Below are 18,811 nucleotides of genomic sequence, written 5' to 3'. Positions count from 1 at the left end.
GTCCACAACAAAAGCCTGGTCTCCTGGGGGGGGCACACTAGCTGTGCCCCCCCCCCCCCCCAGCAGACCAGGGACATGGGGAGCAGAGCCGCAGCGGCGGGGTGTCTCGCTTCTGAGGCTTTGCTTGCGGTGTCCCTGGTCTGCTGGAGACGGTCTGCCAGAGCAAAGCCTCAGAAGCGCGGGACCCCGCCACGGCTGCGGGTTTGCTCGCGGTGCCCCTGGTCTGCTGGAGACGGTCCCCAGCAGACCAGGGGCACCGGGAGCAGCTTTTCTCGCCCGGAGGTCAAGGTGGCTGACCGCTGCCTGTGAGCTCCGGGGTGAGAAAGCCCCGTTCGTAAGTGCGGATCCGACATAAGTCGGATCCGCGTAAGTCGGGGACTGCCTGTACCTCACTTCACGTGCCCTTGCTTTACGTGTGTCACTTTAGTGATACCAGTAGGAAAAAAACAACTGATTGAAACTTGTGGAATCTGGCAATCCTGCCTGGGCAACAGTAACAAAATGTTTTGCGGGCTACACATAGCACCCCAACAGGCCAGATGCAGCCCTCGGGCCACAGGTTGCCACCACTGTACTACAAATTTGTTCCTGTGATTAGGCCAACAGCTTCCACAGATCTAATTTGTCAATAAGCTACATTAAAAGGAAAAAAAAAAAAAAAAAGCTATTAGCCAAGATGGGCGGGAATGGTGCGCCTAGCCTGTTTGTCAGAAGCTGGGAATGGGTGACAGCGGAGGGATCACTTGATTGTCTGATCTGTTCATTCCCTCTGGGGCACCTGGTACTGGTCACTGGTGGGCAGACAGGACACTGGGCTAGAGGGAACGTTTGGTCTGAACCAGTATGGCCATTCTTATGTTCTAAGTCTGATAATTCACATTCATAATGAGCAAGCAATACTAAACTTAATTTTATTTTTACTAGTTGACTTAATTATACCAAAGTTTACAAATTATTTAATTTGACATAGGACTATGAGTAAATAACTATTAATTGGTCAATGGTATAGTACAATTACACTAAAGCATGTTGTGTATGTTTTACCATTTTATTTTGTACCAAAATAGATGAAAAACTTAAGTTTACTTTGATATTTTTGTTGACTTCCATGTAGACTCCTGTGTTTCTCTGTAAATCTCAAAAAAGTATCTGTCTGCATTGTCCAATGCCTTTACATTTTACTGAAACATTTTTACATAGAAAAGTGCAACAGTATGTTTGAAATAAAAAAAAAATCTTCGCTTGTCTAGCTTGGCATTGAAGTTTCCAGTTAACACTAGTAGCGTTGAGCAGTTGATCACTAGTACTGCACAAAACCAAGTCTCTTTAGAGATGACAGCACTAAAACACAAAAAATAAAGCTCTTTTCTCTGACAAACATGAAAAATGTCAAATGCCCCAAAATAATTCAATCTATATACATTTATTATCTTATTTGTTGTTCTTAATGATTTTACACTTCATTAACAGGCAGTTTGAAAATTCAGTAAAGTTTGCTTTCTCAATTAAAACAAATCTTGTAATCCTCCTCTAGCAGGTAACTGCCAGGATGGTCACCATGAAGCTATGATCAAACACACTGCATCTTAGGTAGTGCAGACATTTATAGCCTTACCGTGTGGTGGGAGGACAAGCCAGTCAATTCCTTTCTGCTAAAATCCATCTGAACTGCTTTGCCACCAGAATTCAGAGGTTCTCCTGAACCTCTCAGTCACAACCCCATGAACTACCTTCTCCTATCTCTTGTACCACCTACAGCTGCAAAAACATTTATTTACCTGTACAAAGAGTCTTCAAAATTTGAAAAAAGGTTTTGCTTTTGATCACCTCTGAAAGTGTTGTCTCTATGAAGGACCTAATGTACGTACACATCAAGCTCTGTAAGATTCTTATATACAATAGTTTACATTTTTACAGGACTACCTTAATTAAATCACCATTTTAAAGCAGTAAGGTGATTTTAGTCCATGAAAGAATAATTTCTGAACAAAGTTCTCATTTTAGAAAAGTGACCATTTATGAATTATGGGAATAATTTAATTTTGCTATAGACATTACAATAAATGCTACTGTAAATGCTACAACAAATGTTCTGTCTTCTAAATTAAATAATCACTGATCTTGCAGAATGTATTACTATACAGATTTGAGATTACAAATGCAGTAGATCTGCACATTACTTACATCATGTTAAAGCTGATAAAATACACTTGTTGGTAATTTAGTTTACTTCTGTAGAAGTTTAGTAGATAAATAAGTTTGGGCAATTGTTAAGGAAAGAGCTCTATAAGAAGCATTTAAACAGCTTCATAAAAGCATCTATAAATGCAAGCTGAACATGGACATGCAGTTTTTGGAAAGTTACATTAGTTTTTTTTTACTTTTAGAAGAAAGGTTGTCCAAGTCAGATAAAAGTATTAGTTTTCCAATTTTTTAATTCATAAATTTGTTCCCTGCCTTAATTAGCCAAAATATTTCTATTTGAATAGGACTGAAAGCTTTTTATAATGGTTTCCATTATGAAGAAGAATATAACAACTTTTCACTGGTACTAAGTTATGTTATCTTTTTCTTCCACAGAAGCTGAGCAAAAGTCTTCATAATTCAATCCAAAGGAAGAAACAAGATTCAGGGAGGTGTGCTTTATACCAATACCAATATCAAAAACAAACAAAAAAACCTCCAAACAAACCCAGAAATGCCAAAAGCAGCTGAACTGCCATTTCAAAGCCGGGGTTGTGATAGAAAAAGTTACAAAAATCATTAATAAATCTCTCTGACAATGAGGTTGGTAGCTTGGTTTCACTATTTATACCAACATAAATGAATTGTCCTTTAATTGTCTTAAGTTTCCAGATTTTCCAAAAAGTCACATTGAACACTTTCTTCTAGCTGTTTCATGATCCTTACACTGTTGCCAACAGGACCATCCACTGAGAGAGATGCTGAACTCTGTGCATTTTGAGATCTGTTACCTTGAGACTTAAAAGCACAGCTCAGAGTCCTGAAGAAGGGTATTAACTGTGTGATGCTGGCTATAGAACGAAGGTTCAAAAGAGGGTATTCACATTTCTCTGAAGTTCTCTCATTCATGATTGTTTCCTGCAAACAAGCATACAAACCAGAAGATTTATTGAGTATTACGCAGAAAGCTTGTTTATTCTATGACATAACTTGGTTGAGATCTGCGCAAAATACTATTTTTCAATCAATGTGAGATCTTCAGCAAGCTAAACCAGGCATTTCTAGCATCACAAGATGAATCTGTATAGCAGTTATCTGGATTTTAAAGTGGAATTTTAACTTTAAAAAGTGAGAGTCTAACAACGAGTATTATGGTCAACTGCTTAGGCACTGTCAGTGAGTGCTGTTCTGCAAACATTAGAAATAGGTCTTGAAAGGGGCCTAAAGGACTGGGTGAGTAGCTTTGCATCTTCACTTTTGGGCAGGGCTGTCCCTGGGGTGTGTGTGTTCAGACACAGGACAACCACCCCTGCCCCAGACCCCGCCTTGCCACTTCCTGCCCCTGCTCCGCCCAGCCTCCATTCCACCACTTCTCTCAAGCCTTGCTGCTGCTCCACCCTGCCTCTGCCTGCTTAAAAGCCAGTCCCTCCCCCCGCCAAGTACCATCTCTGCAGTGGGGAGGGGCAGGGGAGGCAGAGGCACATCAGCTTTGCCCTTTGAATGTAGTAAGAGGTGCCTGGCTCTCGCTATGTTTAAAAGGCAGAGACGCAGCATGGGACCTTGCTTAGTCCTGGCTCGCGCCGGCCCCGGGAGCTAACCCCACTGCAGCTCTGCAGATAGCAAGCATCCTCTGATCCTCGATGAGCTGGTTATCCGCAATTTAACATCCCTGCTGTGCCCCCCCACCCCCCAAGTGCTCCAAACCGTCCCGGTCTCCGCTTCTGTGAAGGGGTTGCATACATATTGAATGTCTGGCATGGAGTAGTATCGGAGAAGATTAGTGGATAATGGAGCTTAGCATAATTAACTGAATGTGTGAGATTCTCTGCCACAATAAGGTTCTGTGTATAGGATATAAGATTCTGCAGTCCAAATCTAGCCTATATATTTCTCACAACTCTGCTGCCTTTCTCAGGGATGGGAGGGGTTGTTGCACAGATGTAAGTTCAGGCTGAATTTGATTTAGCACTTCACAAAGAACATCTAGCTCATTCACGGAGCTGCACTGAGCTCTGAAGGCATGGGATGAGATAGTATTGGCAGCCTATTTCTGAGCAGCTGCCTGCACAACTGGGCCCTCTGTCAGCAGCTGCCTCTGTGTAGCCACCCAGCTCTGAAGGCAGTGCAGAAGTAATGGTGGCAATACTGCATCCCCCCACCCCCTAACAAAATGTTGGGACCCCCATCCTTAGCCGCCTTTTGGGTCAGGACTTCCAATTTGAAAAATGCTAGTCTCTCCCATGAAGTCTGTATATTATAGGGTAAAAGCACACAATAGACCAGATTTCATGGGGGTGGGGAAGGGAGAACACCAGATTTCAATGTCTGTGATGAGTTTTTCATACTGTGAATCTGGTAAGACGCTAGTGATAAATTAGTTTAAAATATATGTATGACAATTGTGTATTTGAGATTACATTTTAGTCTCATTTAAGATGGTTAGGTTTAAATATGTATTATCTCCTGTACTATAAGAATTCAATTTTTTTTAAAGTTATCAGTTCACAGTGCATGATATACATGGAGAAATGGTACTCCAATATCCAATCAGAAAACCTGAATAGCTGCAGTTTCTCTTATGTCCAGGAGTGACATGAACAGATTTGCAGTAATATAGCAAATTGGTATCTCTCTCTAGAATTCATTCCATACTCCAGAATTTCAGCCTCCATTAAAAAGAATGCCTTTATGCTTGCAAAGCTACATCAGCTATCAAGTGAGAACTAGACAGAAACCGATGGTTAGTGTATGCAGGATTTTGCAGACAAGAAGAAACAGTGGCTCTGAGAATCATGAATAACCTCATTCATCTCCATGGATTTCTGATGGTGACGCCTACAATTTTAAAATGACAATATTCTCATCAACTACTCAATTTTTGATCATATCATATAAGATCTTGATGCTGCTGCTCCTTGTGAATGTTAATACTGTATTATTCTTTTGTATAAAACTCATGACTCTTTGGCCAAATATCTCTGTGTTTAAACCAATGAATGTCTGTAATTGATACTAGCAACTGTATTTAGTTATCCATTCTGCTTGGACAGGGAACATTTGTGATAAGTGATATGTGCGACAATCAACGTAACAGCAAACCACTAATATATTTATTTATGTCTAAATTTTAAAGAACAAATTATAGTCACAAATTGGGTCAGTAATAATAAATATAACTAAAAGTTCAGAATATACAAATTAATACCTGAGAAATGATATTTCAGCAGGACTAGCCCTAGAAAATAAAAATGTTGAAGGATTTTCTTTGATCTAAACCAGTCAATGAGGTAAACTTCAGGGACTGAGTTTGAAGTGAAATGAGCTGCCACACTTCTCCAGTTGCAGACTGATATGTATGTTTTCATTTCTGTATAATGTATAGATTGATTTCCTTATTTAAATAAAACTTCAACTGAGTTTGTTTATTTGACATCAGATATTAAATCTGAACTCGTATTATGAAGGCATGCCTAATCTCCTGTGATTAGTTTTTCATTTTGGGATACTACAGTGATTTTTTTCCCCAGTCTGACCCTTGCCAGGAGATATTACTTGTATGATAGACAGATCTGTCTATAGTGAATAACCTGAACTTATCAACTGATCCTTGCTGCAGCTTAAAAATAATCTAAATGTAATATAGTATGAGTACTGTCAAGATAGATCGATTTTAAAGCCAAACAGCCTTTTAATATGGAAACAGAAACTTACTGTCCAGCTGACTTTAATGTTATAAGATTTAATGATAACAGAAAATATGTATCTAAGGAAGTGTTTTCTTTACCCCATATTTCAGCTTTAACAAGTCCATGATTCTAAGGATATGCGGTGTACATTCCTGATGATTCTCCATTATATGAGAGGTCACGGTACAAGTCTCTGTGTCCACTTCTGGAACAAAGGCCCATCTGTACCTGAAACCAACGTATTGTACAGGTCAGAAATCATTCAAATCCCTTTCTTAGAATTAAAAAAAGTGACAAACAGCACTAAGTTTTTCTAATCCTGTTTTGATAGTTTTTCTGACCATCCTCTCCCATGCTTTGTTACAAGAGCTGTATTTTATGGTCACTCTGTTTAGATATTGAAAGGATGGAGAACATCCCCATATAGATACAAGTGAAAATGAAACAGACTGTTCCTCTCTCCCAAGAATTCTCTCAGGCTGTCTCTAAACTACATTCCTTTTTCGATAAAGGGATGTAGATTAGGCATGTCAATATTACAAATGAAGCCGGGATTTAAATATCCCATGCTTCATTTGCATAATGGCGGCTGCCGCTTTTTTCAAAATGGGGCTTTTTCGAAAAAAACAAAAGCCGGCAGTTTAGATGGGGCATTTTCGACAGAAATGCCCCATTTTGAAAGATCCTGTACTCCTCAGGATCTTTTGAAATGGGGCATTTATCAAAAAAGGGATGTAGTTTAGACAGCCTCAGTGTTGGAAACAAAATCTTCTCAACATCTCATAGCTAAATATTTATCAGATATCTAGCAAGTTATGCTCATATCTATGTAAAAACTTGTAGACAAGGAAAAAAACTGACGAGTTTTATTAAGTATGGGAAAGAAAATAAGAGCTTTAGAGTACATTTACATATTTTTAAAATGGTGCACTAAAAGTAAGTTGCCTACAGTTCTAGTTGCCGTAGAGCTATAAATAAAATAAATAAATAAATAAAAGTAACTAGGAGACTTACGTTTGAAATAACTGCATCTTCTCCGGAGGAAAAGAAAGTGCTGTGTCCAGAAACTTACAAGCTGATAAATACAAGGACAGCTCATTCTGTTGTATGTCTGAAAGTAAGGGGCCACTGCCATCACTCGAAGCTTTCTGTCTGCTTACTTTGCTGTTGCTCCTATGTGATTTACCAGGAAGAAAAGCACTACTAAAAAAACCATTAAATATTTCTATCTGCTCAACAGGATTAGTGTCATTTATAAAGGTACAATTTTACTATACATTAGTTACAAACATTTAGAGAAAGAAAGCTACATGGTAAAATAATCAAAAACAGATTAATCCCTTCACCCATTTTTTCCCTGCAAGTAGCCCATTTCTAAAAACAATTGCTCATCAGCTGCCCTAACGACAGCATTTACTGTAGGTTACTGCCAGACATTGATATGCAACTTTGCTTGCAAGTTGCAAATGCTACTGTGATTTTCAGAAATTCCAGTCTGAGTGAGAGCAACCACAGCTCTTCCTACAAGGTTCTGAGCAAGGTTTAAGTTTCTTGGACACGTTCTGTCAATTTGTTTCTGTTTTATAGGAGACAAAGAATTCTTACTTTGATGGTTCATCCTCCTCAGCTAAGTCTTCTTCCAGCTGTATAAACGTCTGAATCTTAACAGTAAGTAAACAAGTAAATAAGTAACTAAAAAAGCATATTTTTCCTTTTGGAAAGTTGTAAACTGTTTAAATTTATACACAGCCCAAGCATTAAAAAAAAAAAAAAAAAAAAAAAAAAAAAAAAAAAAAAAGACTGCTTCATGTGCGATTAGGTAACACAGGACAAGTTTTATTTTAACTTTTCACTTAAAACACTGTCTACCTAAAACAAAATTAACAAATGGAAAATAAAATTATTTTTCCCAACCAAAACAGTCCCCCCAAATTATCTAAGTAAAAACTAAGATGTAAAATCATAAACCACAAAGATAGAGTATGTTCAGAAGGAAGGGAAAGGTGGGTATCTTATTCATTAAGGGATTATTACTTACCAGTTCAGTCACCATGATTGGCCACAGTGAGGTTAGATGCTGAGGAGAAATTCTTAGCAACAGAACTCTGAAAAAGAGAAACATCTGGGCAGCAACTACCGAAGTCTGTCCAATACGGAGGTTCTCAGTCAGTCGTTCTGAAACACATTTTTTTAAAAAGTTAAAATTTTTCATGTACGTATAGCTAGTTTTGGTAAGTTATAAATGCAGGAAAAAAAATGTAGTTTACTTTGATTATTTCATCCAGTTTTGACTGGCCCTTTTTTCACTCCAGAGAAAAATGTCACTTTTCAGAAAATTCTCTCAAAACATCACAATTTGGAGCCGGATTAACTTCTCACCCCTTTATCAAAAACTATGATAAAAATCAGATATTTTAAAAACTTTTTTTCCTCCCCTGAACCTAGCAAAAATTAAAACGTGGTAGTGAAATAGGAAATGCAACAAATATTTCTTATAGTTAATTTTATTTATTCATATAAAAAAATGTAAACATGGCCTGTTTTAAAAATATACTTTTACCTTGTATTAGTGGAAGATAAAGGTGATACTGATCGATTTCTCCACTAAAGACAGCAAAAGCTTGACGCTTTAACAACATTGCTTTTTGCTCAAAACTTGGAAACAGTTTTAAAGAACTGCTCTGCATAGCTACCAAAAAGAGAGACCATAATGAATATGTACACAATGTAAGACAGAACTTGTTTTTTGATGTAAAGCGGTTTCTAGAGCTATCAAGCAATTCAAAATAAACCACAATTGAGAGATTAATAATTGCAATCACAGTTTTAATTGTACCATTAAACAATATTAGAATACAATTTAATTATTTTTTAGGGTTTTTTCTATACTTTAGAATATAGGGTCAAGGGTTCTGGCCTTCGACCCCTCTCAAGGTTCAGGGAGGGGCTAGAACCCCGGCTACTCCAGCCCTCCCCTCGCCCCCACTGTTGGGGAAGCAGAGGACTGCTCCAGCCCCCCATCCTGGTGTTATAAGCAGGATGCTTCAGCCCCCACCATGCTTCCCTCCCCACCCACAGGCATGCAATTAATGTATTAAAAAAGTGTAATTTTGCTGTCAGTTAATCCCAGTTAAAACGTGTGATTAAGTGATAGCAATTTCTTAAACTGTTAAAGCCCACTGAAAGCAGAGACAATTGGCAAGATTTAGGTATGCATGAGTGGGTACGGATCTATTTATCGTATATAGTGAATATGATTTTGGATCTCTCAAAATGAGCTCTGACACACTGAAATACCTGCCCCAGATTTTAAAACTGATGGGTCCAAAATATTTTAACTTTTTGTTAAAAGCTATATGATGGGACATGCCATATTCTTTATGGGAATAGCTTTATGAATAGTACTATGACATAACTGGAATATGCTTTATGTGCGATATCACTGGAAAGGGTGTAAGCTTCTGAATATGATGAATCTATTCGTATGCATGTATCACTGAAGGTGGGAATACTGACTGTGGATTTATTATCAAAGTGTTCATGTTGGGAAAAGCCTATCATCAGCTCATCAGGAACAACAAAGAAGCCAGACACAGAGCTAATGGCCCATCAGCAAGAGTCAATGGGGCTTAACCTTTCTGCAGATCTTTGGGTCAGCCCCTGAAGTATGGAGAAAGGGATCTTGCAGAGACACATGACCATGTCCCCGGATGCTGGGCTCCATCTTGGATGTTGTATTTTTCCAGAAAAGCAAAGGGAAATTTTAGACTGAACATAGTTCAGTCATCAGTTCTTCCTGGCTGCTCCTCCCAAGAGGTCTGCTGGAAACATCTAAGACTGAACTGGGGGAAGGATGGGGCCCAAGCCCAAGAGGGCTTTCCAGTCTCTGAAAAAAGTTGATTAGAACAACTTTGAGAGTGAGATATTACATGTGTCCAGTGTTTTTAGTAACCTTAGGGGTACTCGAGAGAAGTCTGGGGGGCACGTTAACACAACCGAAATTTGGAGAAAATGAATTTGTTTTAAGTTTTACAGCGCTTTATAATTTTTGTACTTTTTACACCCAAAAATTTCATTGCCCGCCTGGCTACGATTAAGTTGTTTAAACAAATGCATTGCAATGGTAGAAAAAAAATTGCGTGTGTCTGAAAACTAGGTCGGGGGGGGAGGGGACTTGTAATTTTTTTAAAAGGGTACATTATAAAAAACAGGTTGAGAAACACTGTTTTAGTGCATTAAGCTTTACTTGTGTGTTTGGTTTCGTTTCGTTTAGTAACCTACATTGTTCTGTGTGCTCTTATGGCGGTCCACAGACTTTGTTGATCCTTGAGAAGGTGGGAAGAGCCAGCTCCAGGCCAGGGCCGGATTAAGGGGGGGGGGCGCCTGATGGGGGCTGTAAGGGGCGCAGTGCGCCGGGGGGTGGGGCCACGCATGTGCCGTGTGCCTGGGGGAAGAGCCGCGCATGCGTCGCGCGCTTGCTGCCCGGCGTGCAGTAATGGCTTGGAGCCGGCCCTGCTCCAGGCCTCCAGAAGAAGCAAGGCTAGGGGCTAGCCTTCACCAGCCAGCCCTTCAGTGCTGCTCAGTGTGCGTCACCCAGGGCTCTAGTGAAAGGGACTGGGGCTCCACCATGGCCAGTGCTGCTGTAGCAGTGCTAGCCCCTGGAAGCCCCAGGGCCTTTTTAAAATCTCCGTGTCTCAGGGCAGTTGCCCCCTTCCTCCCCTGGTCAGATCACTTGAATCCTAGCTCTTATACTTAATAAAATCCCTTTTATTTATTAATAAATCCAGCGTAAATAATTGCTCTGGGGAGGAGTTTGTGCATCTCTCTCTTTACATTGAAAAAGAGGGTAAGTTTCATGAGCTCATGCTGTCCAGATCCCTATCCAGAATAAGACAGATTTATGTAGGGCTTTGGCTTTTAGAGAGGCTGGGTATAAGTGCTTCAGACAGGTATCTCACTGGGCTGGTCTCAGTTAAGCTCTGCAGCTTTGTGGGCCTGGTCCAGACTTTGCATCCATGTTGCAGCAGGCTAATATGTCTGACTCAACAAGACAGGGTACTGGGGACCCAAGCTGGCAGGGAAAACAGGCTCAGTAGGATCTCAGCACATCAGGTGACAGTACCAAAGGGGGCCAAAACCAGTCACACTTTATATCTCACACTTTATAAAGACATTTTTAAAATGGTGTGAGTACTATATGGAATACAGAAACCAAAGTATCCTCTCCTCAATTTTCAGGTATGTTTTAGGGATTTTCTCTTGTCCTCCCTCAGAGTTGGAGACTGCACTTTGATCAGCATCTCCATTGTCCCATACTTTGGTTGAGCTTGGAGAATGAGGATTTGGGGTGTAAAGGGCATAGGTGCCAACTCTGAGTGCTCTAGGGCTGTCTGTAGAAATCCTAGTTTGTTATAAAATTATCTCCATTTCTGAAAAAAGAAATTTTAGAATGACTTCCAAACAAGGTACTCCTTCTGTGCCCTTTTGAGCATGTTAACAGAGAAGGATTTCCAGGAATAAATTATTTAACTATAACTAGTTACGGTTGGTAATATTATGGATTGTGAAAATGCACTGAAGTTAATATATTATGTCTTTAATTTAATATTGAAGACAAAATGTTTGAGAACTCAGCAAAATAGGAATTCCAAATTATTGTAGCAATAATTCAGCAAAGAATACTTACTCATCAAATCTTTAAACATAGTTTTCTCATGTGTTAGAAGATGATCTATAATGGATCTCCAACTGAATAAAATATATAAAGAATTGAAGATAAGCACAACTTGTCATAGTATACAGATACAATTATACCACAGAGACCATGGGATAACATTTCAGACAAAAGAAGCACATTTCACTTTCCATGTCAAGCTATTAAAAATTAAATTGCGTTGTTAAATAGAATGCTTCTTCTCCCTCCCTCCCTCCGCCCACCTCCCCAGCCAATCCCACAAGAGGATGGCTTCTATGTGGAGCCTACTAACGGTCGCAATGAGAGCCTTGATTTCTACATTGATTACTTCTGCAAACATGCTCGAGCTAACCATCTCAGCAAACAACATATAATGTATAACCTGAGTCATGTAGAACATAATGCAATACCTCAAAAACACAATGCAATAGCCTCAAAAACAATCCTAACTTCATAATCAAGGAGGCTGACAAAGAGGGTTGCTGTAATCATCATGACAGAACAGATCACGAACAGGAGGTGACCAGACAACTCACCAACACCAGATTCTACAAGCTTCTCTCCTGTGATCCCACTAAAGAATACCAAAAAAACCTGAAAACTGCTCATGAAGCTCCCTCATGCGGCTCAGGACCAAATATACATTAACGCCCACCCTTATCTCTGACCAGGAGCTTTCTATCTGCTACCCAAGATACAGAAACCTGGAAATCCCAGACGACCCATCATCTAAAGCATTCGCACACTCACCACAGGATTATCTGGCTATATTGACTCCCTCCTCAGAACCTATGCTACCAGCACTGCTAGCTACCTCTGCGATACCACTGACTTCCTGAGGAAACTTCAAAACATCAGCAATCTATCTGAAAATACCATCCTGGTCACTATGGATGTAGAAGCCTTTTACACCAACATTCCACATGAAGATTGATTACAGGTCATGAGGAACACCATCCCCGATAACAGCACTGCACACCTGATTACAGAGCTCTGCGACTTTGGCCTCATCCACAAGTGCTTCCAATTCAGAGATAATCTGTACCTTCAAGTCAGTGGAATAGCTATGGGCATCTGCATGGCACCACAATATGCCAACATCTTCATGGCTGACCATGAACAATGTTTCCTTAGCTCTTGCCTCCTAACACCCTTACTCTACTTACGCTACATTGATGACATCATATGGACCCACAAAAAAGAGACTCTTGAAGAATTTCACAAGTATTTCAACAATTTTGACCGCTACCATCAACCTCAGCGTGGACCAGTCCACACAAGAAATCCACTTCCTTGACACTACAATTAAACGATGGGCAAATTTCTACCACCATATACTGAAAACCTACCAACCACTAGACTCACTTTCATGCCTCCAGCTTCCACCCGAGACAGATTTCTCAATCTATTGTATATAGCCAAGCCCTAAGATATAACCGGATTTGCTCCGATTCCACAGACAGAGACAAACACCTACAGGATCTATATAGAGTGTTCCTAAAAACTGAAATACCCACCTGGAGAAGTGCAAAAACAGACTGACAGAGCCAAAAAAGTACCCAGACATGAACTACTTCAAGACAGACCCAAAAGAGAAAAGAACAGAATTCCACTTGTCATTACCTATAGTCCACAACTCAAACCTCTTCAACGCATTATCCACAATCTACAACCTATCTTGGAAAATGACCCCTCACTCTCAGAGGCCTTGGAGGAAAAGGCCTATTCTTGCTTACTGACAACCCCCCAACCTGAAAAAAAAAAATCTGGAAACCACACTACACAGCTACATCATAAGCATCCAGGGACCCAGCCTTGCAATCAGCCCCAGTGCCAACTCTGCCCACATATCTATACAAGCAAATTCATCACTGGACCCAACTACATCAGCCACCAAATCAGAGGCTCATTTAACTGCACATGCAGTAATGTGATATATGCCATCAAATGCCAGCAATGCCCCACTGCAATAGATATTGGATAAACTGGACAGTCCCTACGGGAAAGAATCAATGGACACAAATCAGATATCCATAAAAGAAACATACAGAAACCTGTGGGTGAACACTTTAATCTGCCTGGTCATTCATTAAGAGATCTTCAAGTTGCTGCTTTGTTACAGACCAATTCCACGAGCCAGGTACACAAGGAAGGTTGGAACTACAATTCAGTCACAAGTTTAAATTTCATGCCAGTAATCTGAATCGAGATACCAGATGGCTGGGACATTATCAACCAACCAACGAAGGTGTCAGTGGTTCTTTGTGTAGAATCTGGTGTTAGTACTCTTCCTCTCTAATTGCTAACTAATGGTTCTTATCTGTTTCTTTTAACTATCCAGTCTTCAGATGCTTATAGAGGATCAGTTTTGCCTATTACATACTAGCTCCACTTTCTCTTCGGTATTTATATACCCACTGCCTTTTTGACCCCCACCCCCATCTCATTTTTCCCCTCTCCCCCCTTCTTCCCTATTTATTTTTGGCTCTGGACAGCCAACACTTATCATCTGAAGAAGTGGGCTGTGCCCACGAAAGCTTATGACACCATCTACATGTTTTGTTAGCCTTTAAAGTGCTACCAGACTATTTATTGTTTTTTGGAGTTTATTCATTTTAATATTATTGGATGTTTTCTACATTTTTAAATGTATTGATTTAAATTACAAAACAGAAAACCAAGAGTATAATGGGCACATATTTATATTTGATTACACATATTTGCACTGTAAAAAATATTATATTATTCAATTTAGCTTAAAATACTGCAGTACAGTCTCTTTATCATAAAAGTTGAACTTACAAATGTAGAATTGTGTCCTACATCTTATTGAACCAAATCACTCAAGTTTGGTTACAATTTGCAGGATACAATGTTGCCTGCTTCTTGTTTACAGTGTCATGTGGAAGTCAGAACATGCATTGGAGCTGGTGTTGCAAAGTATTTATGGGAAAGATGTACTAAAGATTCATATGTCCTTTCATGCTTCAAATGCTATTCCAGAGGACATGCATACATGATGGCTTCTGCTTGATAACGACCCAAAGTAGTGCAGACTGATGCATGTTCATTTTCATCATCTGAGTGAGATGCCACCAGCAGAAGACTGATTTTTTTGATAGTTTGATGCAAAACCAACAGAACCCAGAGAGTGTTACTCTGTAAAGACTTCTGAAAGCATGCTCCATGCCTCGCCCCTCTCAGATTTTGGACAATAATTCAAATTCTTAAGCCTAGGGACAAGTGCTGTAGCTATTTTTTAGAAATCTCATGTTGGTACTTTCTTTGTACTTTGTCAAATCTGTTGTGAAAATGTTCTTAAAATGAAAAAGTGGGGGTCATCCAAAACTGCTAGAACACATAATAGCTGGTAGAAGAGAGGTAAGACAGGGCATGTGACATAATTCTGCCCCCAAGGAATTCAGCCTCAAATTTAAATTGGCACATTATTGTTAATGATTGTCATCTGTATGGAAGTGTCTCCTTTGGATAAGTGGGTAACGCATGAAGGGGCATACAAATGTTTAGCATATCTGGCAGTAAATACCTTGCATAGCATACAAAAGTGCTATGTCAACACCTGTTCTCACTTTCTGGTAACATCAATGAGAAGCAGGCAGCTGTATTTCCCATCAATATAAACAAATTTGTTTGTCTTAGCGATCAGCAGAGCATGAAATAAGCCTGAGTGGACTTGTAGACTCTACAGTTGTACATTATTTTGGTTTTGAGTGCAGTTCAAGAATATTCTACATTTGTAAGATACATTTTTATGATAAAGTGATTGCATGTTAGTACTTGTAAGAGGTGAACTGAATTTTTTAAATCACTTTTACAGTGCAAATATTTGTAATAAAAAAAGTGAGCACTATAGATAGTGTAGTCTACGTTGTAATTGAAATACATTTTGAAAATGTAGAAAACATCCAAAAATATTTATGCACTTCAATTGGTATTTTATTGTTTAACAATAGGATTAATTGCAATTCATGTTTTTTAATCAATCGCATGAGTTAGTTGCAATTAAATCGACAGCCCTACACTTCACCATTTGATTTCTAAATTGTGTTTGAAATGCCATACATGGTTATGTTATCTCTTAAACCTGATTACTTAAGGATCCTGAAGCTAATGTGGAGAATATGCATATACATGTAAAGAGAATCTATCTTGCGTCTATACAGTGCTGAAAACATATTTCTTTCATGAAATAATAGGCAAGGACTAATTATTTGGCACTTATTTCAATGGTAATATATTCTGTAGGGAAATTCAAGATAATACTTCTTTTCAGTGTTAATAGGCTTCTCCTTAATATCTCTGGAAATTTCCACCAGAATTACAGATAGCCACAATTTCATTTCTTACTGAATGCAGGAAGTGTCCATTTGGAAGAAAGCTGGGTCCACATACAAATCCAGAACTTCTTTTTTCCAGGCTCGTTTAGTGTAGGCATATCCACTGAGGGAGCTGAGCAATTGAGCACCAGCCCGGAAGCTAGGGGCATTGTAGGCACTGCAAATAAACCGCAAATATTAATATTCAGGACACACACCCCGACCAAGTGAGTGAACTTCAATCTTACTTCTGACTAATAATTTACTTCAAATTCTGTTTGCTAGATCTAGAAGAGGTTTTTTCCCCCTAGCACTTAGGAAATGAAGATTTCTTCCAGCTGAACTGGAATGAACCATTACATGGCAAAATGCTATTTTGCCTCTTTTCAGATGGCCCTGAAATCTTCTGCAAAATTTAAGATTACTGAAGTTTCCAGTCCTTATTTTAAACAGAAGGACTGACCGATGGCGTGCGCATGCACACACGAACACAATCACATTAGGACCTCAGTACTACACTGTTTGCAACAGATTCGGTAAGCAGGGCATTTCATTCCTACAGATTCCCCTCAGAAAAGCAGTTTACTATTATTAGTAACTAGCCAATTAGCCCATCATCAGATGGGATTTTCAGATCTCTCCTCTATGTCTCCTCTCTTCTCTCCTGAGCCTCCGGTCTCTCGCTCCATGTCTTTCTCTCTCTCTCTCCTCCTCCTACTGCCTTCCTCCTCTCTCTCTCTCAGCTCTCCTCCGCCTTCAGCCTCTCTCTCTGTCTCTCTTTCTCTTCTCCCCCTCCTGCCTCTCACTCTCTCTCCACTCTCCTCTGTCTCCATCGGGGATGCACGCTCGTCCAGGCCCTGCCCATGTACATCACCGCCCCGTCCCCCTTCACCTCCCGCCATGGCACTCAGATGACTTCTGCGCTGCTAAGCCAGGCTTTTGCAGGGGAGCAAGCGGCCGTTTGGGCTCCCCCGCAGTGGCCCGGCTGGGCAGCACAGAAGTCAGCCAAGCGCCATGGCAGGAGGCGAAGGGGAATGTGAAGGGGGGCGGGGTGGTGACATACACGACCAGGCTCTGCCCCCTAGCCATGTACGTCACCGCCCCGCCCCCCCCTTTCTCCCCCGCCATGGCGCTCGGCTGACTTCTGCGCCACTCAGCTGGGCCGCTGCAGGGGAGCAAGCAGGGCGTGTACATCAGCGTTACAGACGCACAGACACTGGGCTACTATATTATTTATATATGATTAGACAAGATCTAATCATTAGGGAATTGTATTTCTAAGGAAAATGGAAAGTGCATCCTATCTGGCTATTGGCTGATGGTCAACAACTTATCTACAGGACTCCTGAATGAGCAAGGTTATAGATCCACTACAACTACCAACCCAGAGTCTTGCAAAAATTGTTATCAAAGTTCATCTGATTGTCTGTGTTTTGTGATAATCATGATTAACTTGTGTTATACTTTCAATAAATAAAAATAACTTTTTTTACTTAAAGTCCTAAAAGGGGCACACACCTTATTCATATACTGTAGGCACTCTTCATGTGTGTTAATTTAAGTCAGCCAACAACAAATCTTTCACCTTAAACAAATTTTAATTTCTCTCATATTCCCATTTTTGAAATTCATGGGGAATAAAGTTGATCCTTGAATTGAGCCATGAAGATCAGACTAATATTTAGCATGATTAATGGAATATATAATATAAATATATAACCAGGACTATTACCTGTGATTGCGCAGATAAGGAAATACATAATAGAGGAGGCGTGAGATTAATGGCACAGCTTTCTCTTTTTCATCGCTACGGTAAACCATGTCCAGGAGAGATGCAAGAACCTTCAGAAAACCAAAGTCCCACATGAGACCAAATGCACCCCATATCCATACCCAACATGCCATTATAATAATCTTTGTGCAAAAATAGGCTTTGTGAGGTGGTATTTGAAAACTAACAACTTGCTGGTCAAGAATATCATTGTGAAATATATGTACTAACATTATATATTGACTTGTAAATATAAGCTTAAATTATGTCGGACGTGTGTTTACCAAGACAAGTCTGGGAAGTGAGTAAGCCTGTTTCTCAAAGACGGGACAAGCTGACTCCTCTAGACAGATTTATCAAAACTTATGGGTAATCACCTATCAGCGGCCACTCTTGGGCAAGGACAGAGGACAATAACAAACAGATTTGCATCTTAGCAACCAGCATGGAATCTCTTTCACCAGACTCTTTGTCCCTGCAGCCGGAACAAACATTATCTGGGAGTAACTCAGGAAAATGCATTTCAAAAGGGGATTGAACAACAAGAGTGAGGGGCAAAAACACCTCAGATGACAAAAGAAACAGCTTTTGAAATCTGAGACTGGTTCCTCACCTGGAATTTGGTTAGCCAAATTACTGGGAGCATGTGTAAGAATTTTATCTTGAACCAAATGTAGTCTGCTAAGTTTTAGCATGAAGAAGTGTTTTATCTTTAATTCTGTTTGACTATTTCCTTGACTTTAAAGCTTTATACTTGTACTCAAAGTTTCTCTGAGTAGTGAAATAAATTTGTTTTATTCTTTAAACTAAAACGAATCCAACATTGTTGATTGTGTGGGTAACTCCATTTATGGTAGCAGCATGGTGTTCTGCATACAGGCAGTCCCCGGGTTACGTACAAGATAGGGACTGTAGGTTTGTACTTAAGTCGAATTTGTACTTAAGTCGGAACTGGCGTCCAGATTCAGCCGCTGCTGAAACTGACCAGCGGCTGACTACAGGGGCCCCCAGCAGACCAGGGAGATGCGGAGCAAAGCCACGGAGGACCCGGGTGGCGGGAGCGCCCAGACGCGCTGCGGTCCCGCCCGGGTCCTTTGCGGCTTTGCTCTGCTTCTCCCCAGTCTGCTGGGCTCCCCCC

The 18,811-nt window shown here is 40.1% G+C and overlaps 1 protein-coding gene across 7 annotated transcripts in view; it reads right to left on the bottom strand.

Annotated features, from left to right (window-relative positions):
- Nucleotides 1-1,407: 1,407 nt before the first annotated feature.
- Nucleotides 1,408-18,811, bottom strand: part of DOP1B (DOP1 leucine zipper like protein B) — a 96,850-nt gene continuing 79,446 nt past the window's right edge. For all 7 annotated transcript variants that reach the window (XM_075911610.1, XM_075911619.1, XM_075911630.1 and 4 more), the window contains 9 exons: nt 17,635-17,744; nt 15,934-16,080; nt 11,557-11,618; nt 8,431-8,559; nt 7,909-8,045; nt 7,476-7,531; nt 6,885-7,043; nt 5,969-6,098; nt 1,408-3,102 (listed from right to left, as the gene is read on the bottom strand). In XM_075911610.1, coding sequence (XP_075767725.1) covers nt 2,845-3,102; nt 5,969-6,098; nt 6,885-7,043; nt 7,476-7,531; nt 7,909-8,045; nt 8,431-8,559; nt 11,557-11,618; nt 15,934-16,080; nt 17,635-17,744 — 1,188 coding nt within the window. In that variant the 3' untranslated portion in view covers nt 1,408-2,844. The remainder of the gene's footprint in view (nt 3,103-5,968; nt 6,099-6,884; nt 7,044-7,475; nt 7,532-7,908; nt 8,046-8,430; nt 8,560-11,556; nt 11,619-15,933; nt 16,081-17,634; nt 17,745-18,811) is intronic.

Source organism: Pelodiscus sinensis, chromosome 1, assembly GCF_049634645.1.
Source record: "Pelodiscus sinensis isolate JC-2024 chromosome 1, ASM4963464v1, whole genome shotgun sequence".
NCBI lineage: Eukaryota > Metazoa > Chordata > Testudines > Trionychidae > Pelodiscus > Pelodiscus sinensis.
This window is presented reverse-complemented; position numbering and strand designations above follow the sequence as displayed.